Source organism: Benincasa hispida, chromosome 10, assembly GCF_027475165.1.
Source record: "Benincasa hispida cultivar pf3 chromosome 10, pf3_genome.v1.1, whole genome shotgun sequence".
Lineage (NCBI taxonomy): Eukaryota > Viridiplantae > Streptophyta > Magnoliopsida > Cucurbitales > Cucurbitaceae > Benincasa > Benincasa hispida.
In genome coordinates, this window is record NC_143487.1 from 42,707,178 (window position 1) to 42,729,484 (window position 22,307).

Consider the following 22,307-nt stretch of genomic DNA (forward strand, 5'->3'; position numbering starts at 1 on the left):
TTCAGTATTTCTGTATGAAAATCAATCACTCTCCATTCAGATACCAAGTATATGTATGTTGAATATTCTGGTAATATATGGAAAAAAATTTAAATATACGTCGCATTATTGTGTTTACGAATATAGGAAAACGTAAATGTACATTGTCTATATTGTTCAGTATACAAGACAATATATTGTACAAATTGTGTTGTTCATGCACTTATCAAATATACCTTGATTTATTATGAGAAGATTGAAATATGTAGTGTTTTTGAAATATTTATTATGAGAAGATTGAAATATGTAGTGTTTTATTCTTTTGGAAATATTCCATGCTTTTGTAGGTTTTGAAAAGAAACTCACTTTGGAAATGACGTCTTACTCTATTACTTTTAGGGAACAAAACAAGTTTACAATAGCCCCACAAAAAGTTCTTTTGGTATTAATATTATTAGGCACTAAAAAAAAAATCTCATAATCACGAGAAATTTCTCTTACATGCTTCTTTTTTGGTATTAATATTATTAGGTATATTTTTAAAAAAAAAAAGGATTGGCAATTAAGCTATTCATGTAAAAAATAGGAAAATTAATTATATAATTAGATCTATTTATTTAGGTTATATGTATAGAAACTCTTTTTGTAATCCACTTGAAAAAAAATAAAATAACAAGAAGTGAGAAATGGTACTTGTACTTCTTGCTTTATTCATTTTTTAAGCTCCATAATGAATCTTTTTTTACTCTTATTTGAAGGATGGAAAAGAAAGGTTTATTCATTGCAAATGATGGTTTATATGGATGATAATATAAGAAGTGCTATAGCGGAGGTCGAGTGGATTGAAAGTATTGTTGTATCAAGTATATTGAAGTATGAAGAATTAACAGATCTCATATATGAAATTACAAAAGTTAGTTCTAGTTCATCAACCTTTTTAATATTAAAATGAGGATAAAATATAAGTTAAACTATGAATCTCCTTTATAATACTTTACATAATGGATTATGACAATGCTCAAATTCTCCTCGTATGTGAAGAACTTAATTCAAATGTTCAGCAGTTATATAGAGTTTTTCTATTATAAATATACACTACGAACAAAATAGTATAAGATGGAAGAATTCTAAGTATCGACTCCTAAGTGAACTTGGTACAAGATTTCAAACTAATATTTGTGGTGGAAATGCCAGGCCACTTTTTTTTATTTATTTTTTTTTCCGGTTATGACGTAACCACCCTTTACTTTCTTGTATAATATATTATAATATCAACAAATCTATTCATTCCAAGGGAGAAGATTTTGTTTAAAGATATTAATTGAATAACTGTGCGATACTAGCAGCGGAGGACTGTAATTGTTTGATAGGGTATCCTTAAGTAGTTGGTTTGAATAAGTCATTTTAGAAAGAATTAAAACGTTTGACAATCACTTGAAATAGATTTTGAAACAGTTTTAAAGTATATTTTAAATCGTTTTTATGAAAACGGTTTAAATAAAAATGAATTTTCTTAAAAATATTTTTTTTCTCTAATCAATCCAAACAGGCTCTTAGTATCATAACATTAGTTGGTAACGATGTGGTCTGCATACTTTTAAATTTATAATAATTTAGTTTTTGAACTTTAGTAAATAAATGGCTCTAGTACTTGTAATTATAATTTTTAACAATTTAGTTTCTATTGTGAAAATCTTTATTAAAACTAAATGTCACTTTTTATTACATAATAACTTAGTCTGTATAGTTGTTTGATTCTTGATCAATTTATTAATCAACATGTGTATAATATTTTTCATGATAGAGATTAAATGCTTACAAATTGTAAAGTATAGTGACTAAATTATTACTTAATTATTAAAGTTTAAGAACTATTATTACAAATTTGAAAGTATGGAAACTAAATGTTTACTAATTAAAGTTTGAGGATTAAATTGTTATTTTCATAAAAATTTAGACAACATAAGTATTTTTAACCTTACATTAATTGGCAGTTCAAATATAAATGAATGGATCAAGTATAAATATAGTTCGATCCACACCGTAGCATTGCTAAACATAAAAATAAAATTAAAAAAAAAAAAAAAGAAAAAAAGGAAGAAGTAAACATCTCCCGAGCAATAGTTAGTTGATTTAGTCCTCTTCATTAAGATTTATATTTAAAATATAATCATGCCAAACAATATTACGATAATAACAAATAAAGAAACATGTTCATAATACTTTAAATATTACATTAACACCACTTATGACTTTTTCTAGTGAAAGAGTAAGAAAGTGTTCCAGGCTTTGAACAATTCGAATGAGATTTATAAGTATCAATCTAGAGCTACTAAAATTGGGTAGAATTAGAATCATTGGGAATGACTAATCAATTAGTCATTTGTTGGAATGACTTGTCATAAATTAGTTAAAATTTCTAAATATATTTTCATATTTAATTTAAGGATTTTTTGTATTTAATTTAGATATGAAACATTTTTCTATTTAATTTAGATATGAAATGTTTTTTATTTAATTAAGATTTGAAATGTTATCTAAAATTAATTTGGGAAAATATTTTTATTGGATTCTTATAAAAAGAAAAAAAAAATGTTGTTTTAGTCCTCAAGGGTGAGATTTTAGTTTGGCATGATATTTTTCTCTATTAAAAATGACTTAATTCTGAGTAAACTTTTCACTCGATTCCAATCTTTCTTTGACAAGTGTACGTCTGAGAAGGGTGTTGTGTTAATCTTGGGGAGCTATGATGATTTAGCATCAAGGTTGCACCAATTTTTCTTTCTTGACAATGGATCGTCAACGGCACAACAATGATTGAGATCCACAATTGACAACGACTAATTATTTGAAATCAAAATTAAGGAATACCGATCGATTGTGTCTCCCTCTCCATATTGAATCAAGAACACTAGAACCGTCAACTGATCTCACACCATTCTGATCATCTTGCAACCGTTCTGAACCAGATCTGGTCGTTGGGAAGCACTTAATCGGATTCGAAAAGGTTCATAACATGGCTAGATCTTAGAAGCGAGTTCAAATTGGAATCCACATTTGCGATCATCTTAGTCGAGTCGATCCATTTGGAACTTGAAGAATCTTGACTAGAGTCCAAGGTGGATGTTGGTGGAGGCAATAATGTGTGGCGTTCTTGTTTGAGGTGAAGCGGCAATAACTCATGTGGTTATTTCTCTCGGAATTCGATAACGCATGTGAAGAAACAATAATGCATGGAGTTATTTTCAATCGAGAATTTCTTTCATCCCTCCAGTTTTTCAATTAGGGTTTTAGAATTTCCTTCATCCCTCTAGTAAATTAGAAATTTTGAGCATGCATCTTTGTGTGAGTGATAACTTGATAACTTAAAGAAATACAATTTATTGTTCTCTCAAAGTTGGAATAATTTAGATTAAAATAATGTAAACACATTCATCTTAAAGAAAAAACGCATGGAATTACATACATGCGATAAACTCATGCAAAAGTAACCTTTAAGTAGAAATTGCTTTGTTAACGCACTTTAATGCAGGAATCAGGAGAATTTACTAAATGTGGTCGATAAAGCCAACGCAAGGAGCATACGTCCAGCTAATTCGACGCATGATGGATACATTGGAGTCATGCAATTAACTTCAAATCACAACTTGTAAGCATGGGCAACTGACAGGTGGGGTCAGAACAAGGCAGAATTGCAGGTGGCTAACTCAGAGTAGGGAATTTAATGCAGTCATATCACCTAGTGGCTAAGCTGATTTCCTATATAAGATGAAGCTGCCTACAGAACTTAGGGTTAGACACTTAGACATCGTAAAGTTTAGAAAATCTATAAATTCTTCATCTATGTCGATTGCAAGAAAGAAAAAGGAGGAACGATTGCCATTTTCCACCATTGGTAACGAAGTGGAGCCGGAGAAAAGCTTAAGAGAGATATCTCCTTCATCCCTTATACGTAGTTGTCAATAGCAAGCACAAAAACGAGCCGAAAGGTACAAGAGATTGAACCGTGCGGCTTGACTATTCTCCCTTATTTAGCATTTTCATTCATTGTCTTTCTTGATTGGACTATGATTCTATGTAACAAAACATAATTCTTTAATTCAATCTCCATTTCATCCATTTCCATATCCCCATATGTTGAATTACTAAGTTGTTTGTGTGTGTGAAGTTTACTTGAATCCACCTGATCAGTATATTGCTTGAATCCACCTGATCAGTCGATTGAAGTAAAAACACTTAGTTACTCGAGAGAGTAAATTTTTTTAAACTCATCAAGCTAGGGTGTTGAGTAATTTTAGAGATAAAGTTACTTATGTCATTTTTCTGTTCATTTTGACTAACACATGCATCTTAGAGATAAGATAAATATGGCATTCATGACGAGAGGTGTTGAGCATAAAATAGAAACAGACTCTAAACGCATCGGGCACATACACTTACATTCTAGCAGGCATCTTTACCATCTCCATCTCATTTCCACTTTGCTTACATAGGCTTGTTGTTATAACTAAGGAATCAATGCATGTCATCTAATGCCTAATCCATTCATCCATGTATCCTCCTTCCCTTTATCTGAACTTCTACTTCCTCTTGCAAGCGTGCTAAGTTAGTTTAGTGTACATAACTAACACATACATTTAATTAGTAAACCACTGCAAATAGATTATTAGACCATCTTACGTTAGTCTACACTAGACTCGTCCCTGGGCTTATCAGGATACTTAAATTAGATTTATACTTGTATCTAGCTGAAGAAAACTTGTATGCAAGTGGCAAACTGTGCTTGAACATGAATTTATCATTTACCTAACACATACCATTATATTCATGCCAAGAAATAGATCATTCAATTTTCCACAATCATTTTTAAAATCAATCATCTTCAAAAGAAACACAACAAGTTTTTGGCGACGTTGTTGAGGAATCTAGCAATGCAGCTAATTTAAATTTGGTCATTGTATCTTTTTGTATGACTTTCAATAGAAGGTGTATTACAAGTTAAGCCTGGACTTGAAAATTTTATGAACAAATCGAGAGCTCTGGAACTCAGATACGATGCAGAGATTGAATGGACCTTCAAACGAAGAAACGGAGCCAATAGACATCGAAGGTTAAAGCAATAGCAAATGAAAAACAACCAAAATAACAATAATTTAGCTCAATAGCTAGCCAATGCTACCGCAAATCTAATCCTCATGGAAAATAACAACAGGCGTTTGATGCGTGAATATGCGCGATTCATGTTGTATGACTTTTCGCCCGAGATCATTTATCCAACGCCTGATAGGACATGGTTTGAAATGAAATTTTTCATGCTCCAAATGTTATAGACCGCAGAACAATTTGGTGGTGCCCGCAGCGAAGACCCACACACTCATATGAAATGCTTCCAGGAGACCTATAATTCATTCGTGATTCTTGGAATCACGCAATGAGCAATTAGACTAAATTTGATCCCATTTTCACTCTAAAACAATGCTAAGCAATGGGCGAGCTCCTTGGAGCCTGGCGAGATAACGACGTTGGACAAGCTGGTGGAAAAATTCATGAAAAATACTTCCCTCCCACAACCAACACATGGAGCCGTCGAGAGATTATGAATTTACAGCAAGGAGACTCTGAGACATTAAGTGACGTGTAGGAAAGATTCAAAAGGTTGGTCAAAAACTGCCCTAATCATGAATTGCCTTTAACTATCCAAATGGAGACTTTGATGGGAAACTCAACATGAGGAGTTCCTTGAGCGAAAGTGGATCGTCCAAATTCCATTGTGGTTGAATGCATACATTTACAGTCATTCAAACAGATTATGCAATCAAAGTAAATTACAACATGTTTTTCAAATAAAACAAAGGGTTGAGAGATTATACCTTTGAAGAACCGTTCTTTAACTAATCCCTCGATCCAACTTATTCACGAACACTTCAAACAAGTCTCGAACACTCCTCTTGAACAAACAATAAACAGAAACTCAATCCTTGAACTAATAAGAACACTACCACTCGGATTCCTCAGTATGCTTAGGGTGAGAACCCAGGAGTGGTGCGCTTTGACTATTTTAGATAAGAGGATGTTGGTGAGTTTGGAGGAGGAAGACGATCTAAGAAGCACTATCGCATAATACATCTCTATCGTTCAGTTATATAAAGAGACTAATCGTTCAGTTATATAGGAAGACTTAGTATGCTCATACTTGTTGAGTTGGCAATCTGGCCATTCTCACCCATACAAATCAAAGGACTGCCTTCATGAACAAGAGTTCACAACTCACTCAGGATTCAGATCATGTCACCTATAGTCATCCTAGTGAAATGTAAGTCTCTATTATCAATGGTGTTATATAAAGAGACTAATCATTTCGTGGTCCGATCTTATACAAACTCTTTGTATAGGACATCCTCGCTCGCATGTCTCCACATGAATGATCAAGATCAGATCATTTGTAGCACTTTAAAACATTTGTAACACCTACAAAGTGGGTCGTATCCGTAGTGTGTTCGTTGAATTCTTGATGCAAGCTTAGAAGTGTATTGTATAAAGTAATTGAAAAAATAAATGTAAATGTGAATGATGCATTGATGCGTTAGTGATGTGCAACGGGATGCATGACACTCCTCTATAGGTGTTCAAGTTTTCCTGAATCAGATCCAAGTATAAATCCAACTTAAGTTCCTAGTAAGTCCATGGTCGAACTCAGGGATTCAGATTAAAGCTAATGCAGACCTTGCGTTGTAACTGTTGTAGAAATATCCTAAGTGAATGTAGAAATGTGTTATTTACACTAAGCTGCTGTGTGTGTGCAAAAAGATACAAAAGGGTCAAGTAGAAAATAAGAGGTCGTCTGAAAATAGTGTTTGATGTAGGGGATATGCGTCGATCTAAGTTAGATGTACACGAACAATAATATTATGCAGATGAAATGACTTGCTTGTCTCCATTTATGTGTTATTCTATTCGGCACTTCTCAATGTGAATTTCATACAATACCTATCTCTAGGATGTATGCGTCAGCCACAGGATGCAATAAAACACCAGTGCGTCTATCTCTAAATGTACTAAGCGTTTCTAACTTATTGTTGGCTTGCTTATTGATTCTTGGTTTTATGAAGTGGAAATGTGGATGATATGCGTTAGTGAAATTGCATTGTGCACTCAAGTTTCCCTAGCAGAATCCAAGTGTAAATTCCTCTGAGTTTCCTGGTAAGTCCAGGGTCAAACACAGGGACTTGTGAAAACAGATCACGTTGGTAATTTTTATGAAGAACTTTGCGGTAACCGGATAAATAAATAAATTGTTTGTTTTGTTGTTTGCGTTGATGAAAAATAAATAAATGTGGCGGAGTTTGAAAAGAGTTGGTAAACGGAAGATGCGATGAGTATGCGGTGAATAGGTTGAGAAGGGTTCGGCTAACACTTCCTAGAATGCGTTCATGTTTGTGATCATGCAACATGCATACAATAGTAAACCACCTCTCGATGCGAATGCAATGGCTTCTAATGCTAGAATACATGCGATATATGCGATAAGTCTATAGGACCTACACATAAGCTTCTATTCGTATTTATACGATGACAGGATAGCACACATATAAATAAGGCGACCACATAATATCATTCCCATCTCTAGGATGCATGCGATGCAAATTGACAAATAGAGCTTATCTCTAAGTTCCTATCTCTTGTTCATGCAATTCTAATCTTGCTCTTTCGAGTCCAGATTCTAACCTAGCTCTCTCGAGTCATTAGGTTCTTTCTTTAGACTCTCTCTCGAGTATCTAAAGGGTATTTTGCATAGCATAAAACAAGACAATCGCAAGCAATGAACTTCCTAGGTCATGTTAGCTTAGTTTTTCTCAACCCATTCGACTAGTTTAGCTACTCATGCGTGCTAAGAGAGTGAACAGATGTAGAAATAAAACTTCCATTGTACAAATATAGAAATGAAGTACACAATAACAATGCAAGTATAGAATAAAGGGTCTGGTAGCAATCTTTTGTTGCCAAGCATTTACACTATTTTCTACTCGTGCTCAAAAGATAATCTCACTCTCGCGAGAGTCGGCCTGCTCTCTGCTTCTTCGCCTCAAGGTTCTCTCTCGAGTTGTCCTGAGCGATCTCCGGCGCCATCACTCTTCTCTTGCTCTACCTTGAAATGAAAAGGAAAACTATGGATAGAGGCGTGAACTTGTGGAACAAAAGATCGTTAAAACAGTGAACTAATCAACTGATTAACCCCTTTTCTGAAGAATGCCCTTGGTATTTATAGAGCATCCATGGTGAAAGGCGGCTTTCCTCTCATGGTTGTATAGATAAGACGGCTTTAATTCCTAACTAATGCGTCGAATAATTGTCACCGAAAAGCTGAATGTACTTTGTAACCGTTATCGGTTGTCAACTTAATTCGGATTCGACTGTCATCAGATTTCTGTCCCATCGCGCTTAATTATCCTTTCACCCAGATGCGCCCACCATGTTGCATTGACCAAGTTGCGGCGATCCTTCTCGGGCGAATGTTTGCGAGCACGATCATCGCAAAGTCTTGCGGTGAAGTTACGCTCGACCAATGATTTTTTATGATCGCAATTCTTGCATTGCATCAATACATATTCTGCACAAAAAATACAAAAATCAACTGTTTTAATGCGATGAACGCATGCGACCGCAATATTATGAAATTGATGCTTAATGGACGTAAATTAACATATTTCATCAACGCAATCCAACATTGTTTAAGACTTTAGCACTATGATAACGTGCATTTCTGCCCGTTATCACTTATTCTCTCGAATAATTTAAGCTAAAGCTACTTTTACCAAGTTATTTAGTTGGCTTAAGTGTTTAGAATTGGATTTTGCATGAAGTTATAGATGCATCTAACATAAACAAGAAATAAATAGTGGCAAATCAAATATGTGAATTTAAAAAGAAACTGATTGTCTTTACAAAACCAATACTCAATCAATTGAGATGACGAAAAGGATAAGATGAAATGAAAGGAGTCAAGCCGCAGAGTACAATCTCTTGTCCTCTTTGGCTTACCACAGCACAGCTCTATGGTCTCAAAATTTCAGAATTATACAATGAGCTAAAGATCTCTTCATCTGATGGGATTTCTTCTATTTATAGGCATCGGTCTTCTCCAACTTGATGATGGGCAGCATTAAATTCCATACCCTGGTCCACCACCTGACACTCAAATGCTTTTCAGACGCCGCCAGCTGAAGATGCCCATGCTTACAAGTGATGATTTGACATAAACAGCCTGAATCAATGAATCTTCCTTGCGTTGAATCCCTCTGATGCATGCCCATGCATTTGACATTGCCTGCGACACTTAGAATATTTGTTGAAATCTTGCAATATCATGCGTTAGCGCCGCAGTATTTTAGCAATAAACATGCTTTTGCATGAGTTTGATAGTGTTCGAGTAATTCCATGCGTTTTCTTTAAAAATGATGAGATTTTATCATTAAAGACCCTAATTGTTCTAACTTTTGAGCCACAATAACTTGTATTTCTACAAGTTATCACACCCCCAAATTTGAACAATGCTTGTCCTCGAGCATTCCACAAATAATTGGCCTCATCAACTTCCAATCTGGCTTTAGATACCTCGTGGCCCAAAATAATGCCTTCAGTCACCATAAAGGGACTTTTTTCCCAATTTAACACAAGATTTGTTTCCTCGCATCGAGCGAGGACGGCCTCTTGGTTATCTAAGCACAATTGAAATGAATCTCCAAAAACTAAAAAATCATCCATAAAAACTTCAATAGTTATTTCCAAAAAGTCAGAGAAAATTGCCATCATGCATCTTTGGAATGTTCCAGGTGCGTTGCATGGACCAAAGGGCATGCGTCTGAACGCGAACATTCCAAAGGGGCAAGTGAATGTCGTCTTTTCTTGATCTTATGGGTCGATTAAAATTTAGTTATAGTCGGAGTATCCATCTAGAAAACAATAAAATTCTTTTCCAGCCAGTCGGTCAAGCATCTAGTCAATGAAGGGAAGTAGGAAGTGGTTCTTCTTGGTTGTTGCATTAAGTTTCCTATAGTCCATGCAGATGCGCCAACTCTATTTTGTTAAGTTGACATTCTTCATTATCTAGGAACTTTAATGCGTTTAACACATTAAATTTCACTTCCTGATTGTCTACGTACATTGTCAGTTCTCCCTTATGCACGTCTATTAATACTTTCCCAGTGGCAAGGAAGGGTCATCCAAGAATAATTGGTACATCCCTGTCTACTTCATAATCAAGGATGATGAAATCCTCTGGGAATATGAATTTGTTAACTTTCACTAGAACATCCTCAATCTTTCCATCAGGGTATGTGATCGTCCTATCTACGAGTTGAAGCATTACAGAAGTGGGTTGTGCTTCACCAATTCCCAAATTCTTGAAGATTAAGAGTGACATGAGGCTGATGCTTGCTCCCAGATCACACAATGCATGTCCTACGTCCAGCCCTCCGATTGAGCATGAGACTGTGAAGCTTCCCGGGTTCTTCTGTTTATTGGTTAATCTGTTGCTGACTAATACATTGCACTCCTGCGTTAGCGTAATTACTTCTGTTTCGCTGATTCTCCTCTTCTTTGTTAGAATATCCTTCAAGAATTTGACGTACTTCGGCATTTGTTCTAAGGCTTCAACAAGTGGAATATTAATGTGCAGTTGCCTCAGGAGTTCAAGAAAATGCTTAAATTGTTGTTCATCATTCTTCTTCATCAAGTGTCTATAAAATGGTACATTCAGTTGCCCCGCAGGTTCTCCCGCGTTAGACGTGCTTGGCTTTGAATGGCTTGTGGAGTCAGGCGTCTGATCTTCTTGATCTGCCAATGTCGTTGGGCATGTGTTGAGCTCTTTTGAAAGATTGTTAGTTCTTGGGTTCATGGTTCTTTCTACAAGAGGATTTCCACTTCGCAATGTCACCACATGACATTGCTTTTTTCCGTTGTTATTTCCTGGGGCTTTCATATTACTCGGCAAGACTCCTGGTTGCCGATTATTCAACTCATATGCAATCTACCCCACCTGTATCTCCAGATTTCTGATAGAAGACGTTTGGATTTTTAGCAATGCGTCGTTCTGGGCAATATATTCCTTTAAGAGGTTTTCAAGCGGAAATGCTGAACTCGATGCATAACTTCCTCTATTAAAGGATTGTTGGTGCGGCTGCTGCAATGGTTGGAATCCAGGTAGCAGTCCTTGCCTTTGTTGTTGATTTACCCCTTGTTGGTGTTGCTCTTGTTGATTACCTACCCAAGAGAAATTTGGATGGTTCTTCCATCCGAGATTATAGGCGTTTGAGAATGGTTTATTCTTAATAAAACATACCGATTGGGGATTTTGTGGGCTATCAGAGTAGGAATGAGGATCTCCAAAGCCCACACAGCTAACCATGGGTTGTACGGATGTTTCCACCTGATTTACCTTTTGCAGGATTGATGTGTTCCCCAGTGACATATTCTGCAAAAGGTTTGTCATAGTAGCCACTTGTGCAGAAAGCATGGCTATTGCATTAGAGTCAATATAATTCACATTCTGAGATCGCCTTTTCCTATCTACACTTGCATTGTAAGTGTCATCTACCCATTCCATATGCTTGGCTATGCGGTCCAGTATTTCCTTAGCTTCATTATAACATTTTGTCCATGATACCGCCAGCTGCAACTATATTGGCTGCCATTTGAGACGCTCTGTTTAATCTGCAATAAAAGGTCTCCATCTGAATGGTTAACGGTAATCCGTGATTGGGGAAATTCTTGACTAATCTTTTAAATCGCTCCCATGCGACACTCAATGTTTCAAATTCTTCTTGCTCGAAGTTCATTATCTCTCTCCGCCTTCTTGCGTTTATGGTGGGTGGGAAGTATTTCTACATGAATTTCTCCACCAACTTTTCCCAGATTGTGATCTCCCTAGGGTCCAAAGAACTTACTCATTGCTTTGCGTCGTCACGTAGAGAATATAGGAATAAAGATAGCCTGATAGCTTCTGGAGTGATCCCAGGAATCACAAACGAGTCGCATGTCTCTAGGAAACGTTTCATGTGGGCGTGAGGGTCTTCTCCCCGAGCACCCCCAAATTGTCCAACTGTTTGGAGCATTTGTAACATCACAGATTTCATCTCAAATCTTTTCCCATCTTGCGTTGGATATATGATCCCTGGTGAGAAATCATACAACACAGGAGACGCATACTCCCGCATAGGACGAGTACTATTATTTGCCATTATGATAGAATTTTGTGCAACATGGGCTAGCTGTTGAGCTAAGTTATGATTCGCTTGTTCATCCGCCATTTGTTGTTGTCTGGTTTGTTGTCTGAGTAGTTGTTGGCTTAACCTACAGCGACGATTAGATCGATTTCTTCGTCGAAAGGTCCTTTCAACTTCGGGGTCGTATACAATTTTAGGAGTGCTTTCCCTACTCATAAACGTTTATAAGTTTCGACTTAGCTCGTAATACTCCCTCAACTGTAGTTTTCCTACAAAAGATACAAGCAAAATTTCTTGTTAGTTTTGTCGTTGAATCCCCAGCAATGGCGCCAAAAACTTGTTCGTTGAATTCTGAGGCGAGCTTAGGAGTGTATTGTATAAAGTACTTGGAAAAATAAGTGCAAATGTGAATGATGCGTTGATGCGTTAGTGATGCATTAGTGATGGTTTAGTGATGTGCAACGGGACACATGACACTCCTCTATAGGCGTTCAAGTTTTCCTGAATCAGATCCAAGTATAAATCTAACTCAGGTTCCTGGTAAGTCTAGGGTCGAACTCAAGGATTGAGATTAAAGCTAACGCAGACTTTCCATTGTAACTGTTGTAGAAATATCCTAAGTGAATGTAGAAATGAGTTATTTACACTAAGCTGCTGCGTGCGTGCAAGAAGATACAAAAGAGTCAAGTAGAAACTAAGGGGTCGTGTGAAAATGGAGTTTGATGCAGGGGATATGCGTCGATCTAAGTTAGATGTACACGAACAAGAATATGATGTGGATGAGATGACTTTCCTATCTCTGTTTATGCGTGACTTCTATTCGACACTTCTCAATACGAATGTCATACAATACCTATCTATAGGATGTATGTGTCAGTCATAGGATGCAATAAAACACCAGTGCATCTATCTCTAGATGTACTATGCGTTTCTAATTAATGTTGGCTTGCTTATTCTCTCGAATAATTTAAGCTAAAGTTGCTTTTACCAAGTAATTTAGTTGGTTTAATCATTTAGAATTGGATTTTGCATGAAGTTATAAATGCATCTAACATAAAACAAGAAATAAACAGTGGGGAAGTGAGATAGATCAAATATGTGAATTTATAAAGAAACTATTTGTCTTTACAAAACCAATACTTGATCAATTGAGATGACGAAAACGATAAGATGAAATGAAAGGAGTCAAGCCGCAGAGTACAATCTCTTGTCCTCTTTGGCTCAATTCTAATTCATGTACAACCACTTGTGGAAGAATTGGAAGAAAGTTCTTTCTCGAGCTTAGCTTTCTCCACTCCTTGATCGACGGTGGTGGTGGTTCTCTTCCCTCTTGTGTTCTTCTCGACACCACAACATAGCTCTATGGTCTCAAAATTTAAGAATTATACAATGAGCTAAAGATCTCTTCATCTGGTGGGATTTCTTCTATTTATAGTCGTCGGTCTTCTCCAACTTGATGATGGGCAGCATTAAATTCCATACCCTGGTCAACCGCCTAACATCAGATGCTTTTCAGACGCCGCCAGCTACAGATGCCCATGCTTACAAGTGATGATTTGACATAAACATCCTGAATCAATGAATCTTCCTTACGTTGAATCCCTTCGACGCATGCCCATACGTTTGACATTGTCTGCGACACTTAGAATATTTGTTGAAATCCTGCAATATCATGCGTTAGCACCGCAGTATTTTAGCAATAAACATGCTTTTGCATGAGTTTGATAATGTTCGAGTAATTCCATGTGTTTTCTTTAAAAATGATGAGATTTTATCATTAAAGACCCTAATTGTTCCAACTTTTGAGTCACAATAACTTGTATTTCTACAAGTTATCATAGTGTCACCAGGATAAGGTATCCAAGCTTATCCATGTACTATAGACCATTTAGGTTATTATTTAAACAAGATCCACCTATATGTCTCTACGTACTTGTTTAAATTTACATAAAATAACCTCCGATCTTAGTTTATTGGATTGTGTATATGTTTATAAAATATCATTTATTTTATTAATAACAATATGCTTATACATAGTATAATAACTACAAGATTACGAAGAGATTTAGGACACTATTCCCAACAGACTTTGTATAGAGTACTTAATAAACCATCTCAGATGGCAGTAGATGCAGTTGTCACAGGCAGCCTTATGGACAAGTCTTACAATGAAGCCAAAGATATTTTGGATAGAATTTCCAAACATAATATGGAGTGGGTTCACGATGCATATGATTCCAGAACAGATAATAAGTGACAACGACATGGTGTAATTAATACTGACGTAGGAACTAATCTTTAATAACAGATGGCTACAATGACAAGCTTGCTGAAGAACTTAACAATGAACAATGCAGCCCACATACAGAACATGCATCAGATCGATACATTCGAGAAACCCATGTTAAGCTGTATGGGTTGTGGGGATCCACATGCCTATAATGATTGCCCTCAAAATCCGCAATCAATTTGTTTGGTAAAGAATAACTCATTTTTCAATACATACAACCCTAGATGGAAAAACCATTTAAACTTGTCTTGGGGTGGTCACCAATAGAATCAAGATCAGTGTGGAATGCATCATCAACACAAGAAAGGATTGCCATCTGGATTCCAGCCCATACAACAACAACCACAACATTAGTCTCTCAACAGAGAAGGAAATGTTTTGAGTTCGTCTTCTCCACTTGAGAACCTATTGAAAGAGAATATAGCCCAATGACGTGTTATTAAAAAGTTAAGCATCATCGATTAGAAATCTGAAGATGCAGGTTGGACAAATTGCAAGTGAGTGGAAGAGCTGGCCGCATGGCTCCTTGCCTAGCAACACTGAAGCACTCAAACAGAACAATGAAAATAAGCAATGTCAAGTAGTGACATTGCGCAGCGGTAGACCATTAGTGGAAAAAAAGAGAAAGGACTCAAGAAAAGATAATCATCATCCTTCAAGAACATGTATAGACACACTTGTACAATTATCTCAAGCAACTACAACACCTGAAAGAGTTGAATCAGAAAGAGCACCTAGCTCTACTAGTCATTCTCAACCAAGCACGTCCAATGTAGGGAGAGTATGTGCGTTTGGGTGCACCTTTCCCCCGATGCCTACAGAAAAAGAATGACGAAAACTAGTTCAAACACTTCCTTGATGTTCTTAAGCAACTACACATCAACATTCCGCTCATTGAAGCATTTAAACAAATGTCGAGTTATGTGAAGTTGCTTATGGTATTTTATCAAAGAAAAGGAAGATCAGCGAGTTTGAGGCCATGGCGTTAACTTAGGAGTGGAGCATACTGTTCAAAAGTAATATTCCTAAGAAGAAAAGAGACTCAGGCAATTTTACAATCCCATGCTTGATCAAAGGAATAGATGTGGGCCATGCATTATGTGACTTGGGAGCAGGTATCAACTTGATACCTCTCTCAATTTTCAAAAAGCTCGGGATTGGTAAGGCGATGCCTACCACAATAACACTAGAGTTTGCAGACAAATCCATCACATACCTTGAGAGGAAGATAAAAAATGTATTAGTAAAGGTTGACAAGTTTATTTTTTCGGTAGACTTCATTATTCTTGACTATGAAGTTGACAGAGACATCCCAATTATCCTTGAATGCCTATTTTTAACTACCGGCCAAGTCTTGATTGATGTACATAGAGGGAAATTTACCATACGTGTGGACGATCAGGAAGTAAAGTTCAATGTGTTCAACGCATTTAAGTTCCTCAATGGTGTATAATCATACTAGTCTATTGAATCGGTTCAACTGTTTAAAGACTATGAGAACCAGAAAGTGAACCAAGGATGTGAGGACCATGTGTTAAGTGGGGGCATAAGGAAATTTGAGCCGCTATGTCTGGATGAAAGGCACCAAAGGCAACACTCCCTTCTCCGGAGGAGCCACCAATGCTTGAGCTTAAACCTCTCTCAGACCATTTTAAACATGTTTTTCTTGACAAAAACAATACTTTACCTATTATAATTCCATCTATACTTTCTCCTACTAATGAACAACTTTTATTGTGAGTACTAAAGAAGTATACTCGTGCAAGAGGTTGGACGATGACTGATATTAGAGGGATCAACCCACCTTATTGTATGCACAATATCATATTAGAAGAAGGGAAAACAGAATAAATTGAGCCCCAATGTAGGCTAAAGAAGGTAATGAAGAAAGAAACCATCAAGTGGCTCGACATTTTCAAAAAAAAAAAAAAAAAAGTCTAAGGCTAGCAGGGGTTATCTACCCCATTTTTTATAGTAGTTGGGTGAGCCCAATGCAATGCGTGCCAACGAAAGGTGACACGATTGTGGTCATTAATAGCAACGACGAATTAATTCCATTAAGAACTATTACTGGATGGCACATCTATATAGACTACGAGAAATTGAATGCGTCAACCAAGAAGGACCATTTCCATTCCCCTTCATTGATCAACTGTTGGACAGACTGGTTGGAAAGGAATTTTATTTCTTTTTGGATGGATACTTTGGCTATAATCAAATTCTCATTGCCCTAGAAGACCAAGACAAGACAACATTTACTTGTCCCTTTGGAACGTTTGCGCTTTTCGGTCGTGTAACACACCATGAACATTTCAAAAATGTATGATGGCTATCTTCTCTGATTTTCTGGAGCAACCTGTTGAAGCATTTATGGATGATTTCTTAGTCTTTGGAGACTCTTACTTGACCTGCCTTAACAACCTTGAAGTTGTCCTTGTCAGATGTGAGGAGACCAATTTAGTGTTTAATTGGGAAAAATGTCACTTTATGGTGACAGAGGGTATTGTGCTTGGCTACAAAGGTTTCTAAGGCAGGATTGAAAGTTAATGACGCAAAGAGAGACATGATCACGAAGTTCACTACAAATTTTAAGGCCCTGAGAAGCTTTTTAGGCCATGCAGGTTTCTACCGAAGATTTGTCAAGGGATTTTCCCACATTTCACGTCCACTGAGCAGGTTGTCAAAACATAATTGACCCTCTATATTTGATTAAAACTGCCAATATGTGTTTAAAACTTTAAGGCATGCGTTAACAAAAACACCTATATTGGAGACTCTTGATTAGACGTAGCTTTTCGTCTTAATATACAATGGTAGTGATGTAGCAATTTGAGCAATGTTATGTCAGAAGAAGGGAAATCTTATACACCATATCTCTTATGCGTCCAAGACGCTTAACGAATCTCAATAACATTATACGACCACAAAAAAGAAATACTGGTGGTGGTGTTTGAAATCGAAAAGTTTTGAGCATATCTGGTTGATGTGTCTACAACCATCTATACTGACCACACTACCATTAAGATATTGATGGAAAAGAAGGACTCAAAGCTCATACTTATTCTTTGGGTACTACTGTTACAAGAGTTTGACCTGGAAATTAAGGACAGGAAAAGGACAAAGAATCAGGTGGCTAACCATTTGTCACGTTTAAAAAATAAGGAATTTCAGCTGGGACTGGCGGAAATTGAAGAAAAGTTCCCTGACAAATGCCTGTTGAAAGTTAAAGATCGAGAACCTTGGTATGCTGACATTGTCAACTACTTAACTACCAAGCAAATTTCTGAGGAGTTCAATGCCAAACAAAGAAAAAGGCTCGTACACGACAACAAGTTTTACTTCTGGGATGAGTCATTCCTTTACAAGCAGGGCCCTCATTTAATCATGCGTCGATGTGTTCCTAAACTTGAGGTGCAACATATACTGTCTGAATGTCATGACTTCTTATATGGAGGCCACTTTGGAGGACAAAGAACTGCTGCAAAGGTCCTTCAAAGTGAGTACTTCTGGCCTATACTACTTAAAGACGCAAGAGACTATGTGATTAAGTGTGACTGGTGCCAACGCATAGGTAATATATCAGTGAGAAACACAACGCCCTTGAACAACATACTTGAGGTATAACTATTCGAAATTTGGGGTATTGATTTCATGGGGTCATTTCCCCCCCTCCTGTGGTCATCAATATATCTTGGTGGCAGTAAATTATGTATCAAAGTGGGTTGAGGTTCCAGCCTGTGCCAAAAGTGATGCAATGACTATTTCGAAATTCTTGACAAAATGCTTCTTCACATGCTTTGAAACACCCAGGGCATTAACCAGTGATGAATGTACGCATTTCATAGACTATATTTTCTCTAAGTTGCTTGCTAAATATAATGTTAAACACAAGGTGGCCATGCATCCCACCGACATGTTGGGGTTGATGCCCTAAATCTCGTAGGGTCCTGTAGTTTGTAAACACGTGTATGAACAAACATTTGTGATGTAATAATATGAGATATTTTCTTCACTTTTGTCTATGAAATATGAGATATTTTAGTTGCATTAACCACAAACCAATAAACTAAGATCCCTGGTTATCGTTGTAACTGAAGCACGTATGTGGCGACATATAAATGCATCATGCCTTAAGTGATAACCTAAATAGTCTATAGTATATGGATAAAGGAGGGAAACCTTATCCTGGTGACACTACGGATACGTCCCGCTTTGTAGATGTTACAAGTGTTGTAATGTGCTACAGATAGTTTGATCCTGATCATTCATGTAGAGACATGCGGGTGGAGGTATCTTATAGAAAGGAGTTTGTATAAGACCGGACCACGAAATGTTTAGTCTCGTTATATAACACCGATCATGATAGAGACTTTCATTTCACTAGGATGACCAGAGGTAACATGACCTTAATACTGAGTGAGTTGGGAACTCCTACTTATGAGGGTGGTCCTTTGATTTGCATGGGTGCGAGTGGGCAGATCACCAACTCAAACCTACCACTTTGGGGATTCGTCTGATTGATGAGCTAGGAACTCAGCTACAAAAGATGGAATTCACTCATTCCCTGAAGTAAGGGTAAGTAGATAGATTGCTCCCTTAAGGGCTGATTCTGGGGCTTGAACAATGTGGCGCCACACCTTCTCATGGCCTGAGAAGTGTTCACTCATAGTAGGACTATGATATATTGTTCGTTAGAGGAATCAGTGGTACTTAAGGAGTGAGATGTAACTATAAAGGAAAAATGGTAAATTGGCTCAACTGTACTTACGAGTGATCTGTGAAGGGTTATCGTCCTGTTGATTGGTTATATACAATTGTTGGATTTTATGTCCTAAAACTCGTAGTTTGTAAATTAATAAATATATTTCGTTTTGTTTTTTGATAAAGTTGTTATTGAAATTATAATCTTGAATCCAATAAACTAAGGTTCCGAGGCTATTTAATGTAATTTGAACTTTATGTAGTGACATAAATGTGGATCAAGTTCAAATATATAGCCAACATGGTCTATAGTATATGAATAAAATTGGGCACCTTATTCTGGGGACACTATGGATGCGGCCCACTTTGTAGATAGTACAAACGATGTGATCCTGAATCGTTCATATAGAGATATGTGAGTGGGGGTATCCTATGTAAAGAGTTTACATAAGACAGAACCATGAAATAGTCACTTTCTACGTTCTAAATGCCTTTTTTGTATAAAACTGACTATTTCGTTAATTGATGACCTAGGTAACTTAATCTTAATCCTGAGCTAACTATGAACTCCTATTCACTCAAAATTATTCTTAGATCTGCATAGGTGAGGGCGGCTCAATAACACTGGCCCAATAAGCCTCCCATTTCAGGGGTAAGATCGGGTGGATAGCTAGCAACATAGAGTGCAAGATGGAATTCACTCCTACCCGTTATAGGGATAGTAGATAGATTGTTCCCTTTAGTACTGAATCCAGGTCTTGAACAAGGGGCCCCACCCTCTCCTTGGCCCGAGAGGGATTCGGTTTACAGGTTGGACCTTAAACCAATTGTTCATTAGAGGATTAGTTGAACTTAAGGAACAAGATGTAGTCTTGGGGGTAAAACGGTTTTTATGACCTAGCCGAGATTACGAACAACCTGTGAAGGATTAATTTACTCATCATGGGTATATCAAATGGACACAAATATATCTATAGTGAGGGGAGTACAACTACGGGACTTTAATGGAATGACCCATTAGTTAATGAATGTTGATTAGCTCCGTCTAAAGAGTTTAGCTAGCTAATCTTGGATCGTTGGAGCCCATGATCTAAAGGTCCATTAGGTTCCCTTACTAGCTCACATGGAATAAACTTAGAACAGTATGATAGAATAATTTGAATTGTTCGAATTAGGTAGAGAGAGAGAAATCGACAAGTATATGTGATATAGTGGTCGGGCTTTTTTTTTAACATAGAGATACAACTTTAATATTTAAATTTGATTTAAATATCAAGAATATGAATACGTTCATATTCGGAAGCTCGAAAAAGATGGAAATGGTCAAAGTTGTAAAAAGTCAAAGAGTTGACAATTGACTTTGAAAAGTCAAAACTTTGACCGACCTTATATTCAAATGTGATTTGAATTTTGAGAAAATGAATGCGGATTCATTCTCGGAAGGTCAAAATTAGTCAACACGTAAAAAATCATAAAAAGTCAAAATGTTGACTTTTTGGTCAAAGTTTGACTTTGACCAAATGACTATTTTGCCCTTGGACTATAGTTAGTGGGAAAATCCCAACTTTTGTTGGATAATTCCACTAACAAAATAGTGGGCTAGGTGTGGGCTTATAGTGGAGACATTAAGCCCACTAAGTGAGTGGATTCTAGGTGTTGTTTTTTTGTGAAGTTTTTTCATGCAATTGTTGCATGCCTTTTTTCTATAAATTGGGCTCTTCAATTTAGTTAAAATACTTTTGCCATTTTGAAAATTAGTTTTCTGATATTTGGGCTGGAAAATTACAACTTTGTGAAGAAAAAAAGGAAACACCCAAACCTACTCAAAATTCCATTTTTTATTTTCATCTTTTTTCTCTCTCTCGGTTCTCTTCATCCACCGAGTCCCACAACCCGGTTCTGAGTCCAGAGGATAATAGGTCAATTCTAGTGGTGGTCCAAAAGAGTTCGGGTCGAGATTCAACGAGGAGAAGTGGCTTTCGGGAGCTTCAAAGGTAGCATCTCTACACTTTTAATTCACTGCTTTTCCTTCAATTGCATGCTATTTTCCTTTAATTTAGAAGCAATTAAAGTGTAATTAGGTCCCAATTCCGTTGCGTATGTCTCGTATTCCATCAGAAATTGACATAGAAATATATCTATATTGAAAAGAGTGCAGTTGTCGGTCTTTAGTGGAGTGCTCGACAGTTAACGAATGGTGGATATCGTAATTAAAGAGTTTAGTCAGTTATTCACGTACTGTTGGACCTTCAAGTTATAGGTATATAAGGTCCCCTTGATAGCTCAATGGATTCACATTGAGAATTAGTTTTTTGGTTAGTTTGAAGTGTTCAAATTAACAAGAAAGAATTTGATTATATATGATATAATTAAATTGATTCAATTATATGTGATATAATTGATTTGATGTATTAGATATATTAGTTGGAGAAATTAATATAAATATGATTTATATTAAATAAAGGAGAAAAGAACTATGGTTTATATATTACATACGATTTGATATTAAAACTATAGGTTATAAATATAATATAATAAATTAGTTATTATATTTATTTATAATAAAAACAATTGTGAGATAATTGTTAGTTGGTTATTTTCTTTTCTCTATTAACCGTGAAAGTGGGAGGTTATTTTTCAGTTTTAATAACTGTAGAATAAATTGAAAAGAGTTTTGATTTTTTGAAAAAATCTCAGTATTATTGCATACCAATCTCTCGAGTGAAAGAATGTTATACGATAGCCCTTCCGAGAGAGTAAACGACCAAGCGAGTTTGTTAGATGATTGTTCGTCATTACTAGACGATCAAGTATCCAGTGTCTATACATAGACTAACACTTACTCCCACTTACTCGATTGTTTAAACTCGATCGTATACATCCTCCTTCCTTCTATCAAATCCACATAGAGCCCACACCTTCTGGATTCTCACTCTGAGAATACCAAGGTATCCGAGTGGTTGTGTCGAGTGTTTCAGTTCCTGGATCTAACAGTTCAAAGAATTCACTGCTTGTTTGTTGCATTTTTTTATATTTTAGACTTTGTTGGGATACCTGGCTGGTGTAGATCGAGGGATACATGAAGAAGAGTTCTTCAAAGGTATGTCACTCGATTA

At 36.4% G+C, this 22,307-nt stretch overlaps 1 protein-coding gene across 1 annotated transcript; it reads right to left on the reverse strand.

The window, feature by feature from the left end:
• Nucleotides 1–10,195: 10,195 nt before the first annotated feature.
• LOC120089087 (uncharacterized) lies at nucleotides 10,196–10,957 on the reverse strand. The gene has a single exon (XM_039046513.1). The coding sequence runs from the start codon at nucleotides 10,955–10,957 to the stop codon at nucleotides 10,196–10,198; it is 762 nt and encodes a 253-aa protein (XP_038902441.1).
• Between the last annotated feature and the right edge of the window lie 11,350 nt (nucleotides 10,958–22,307).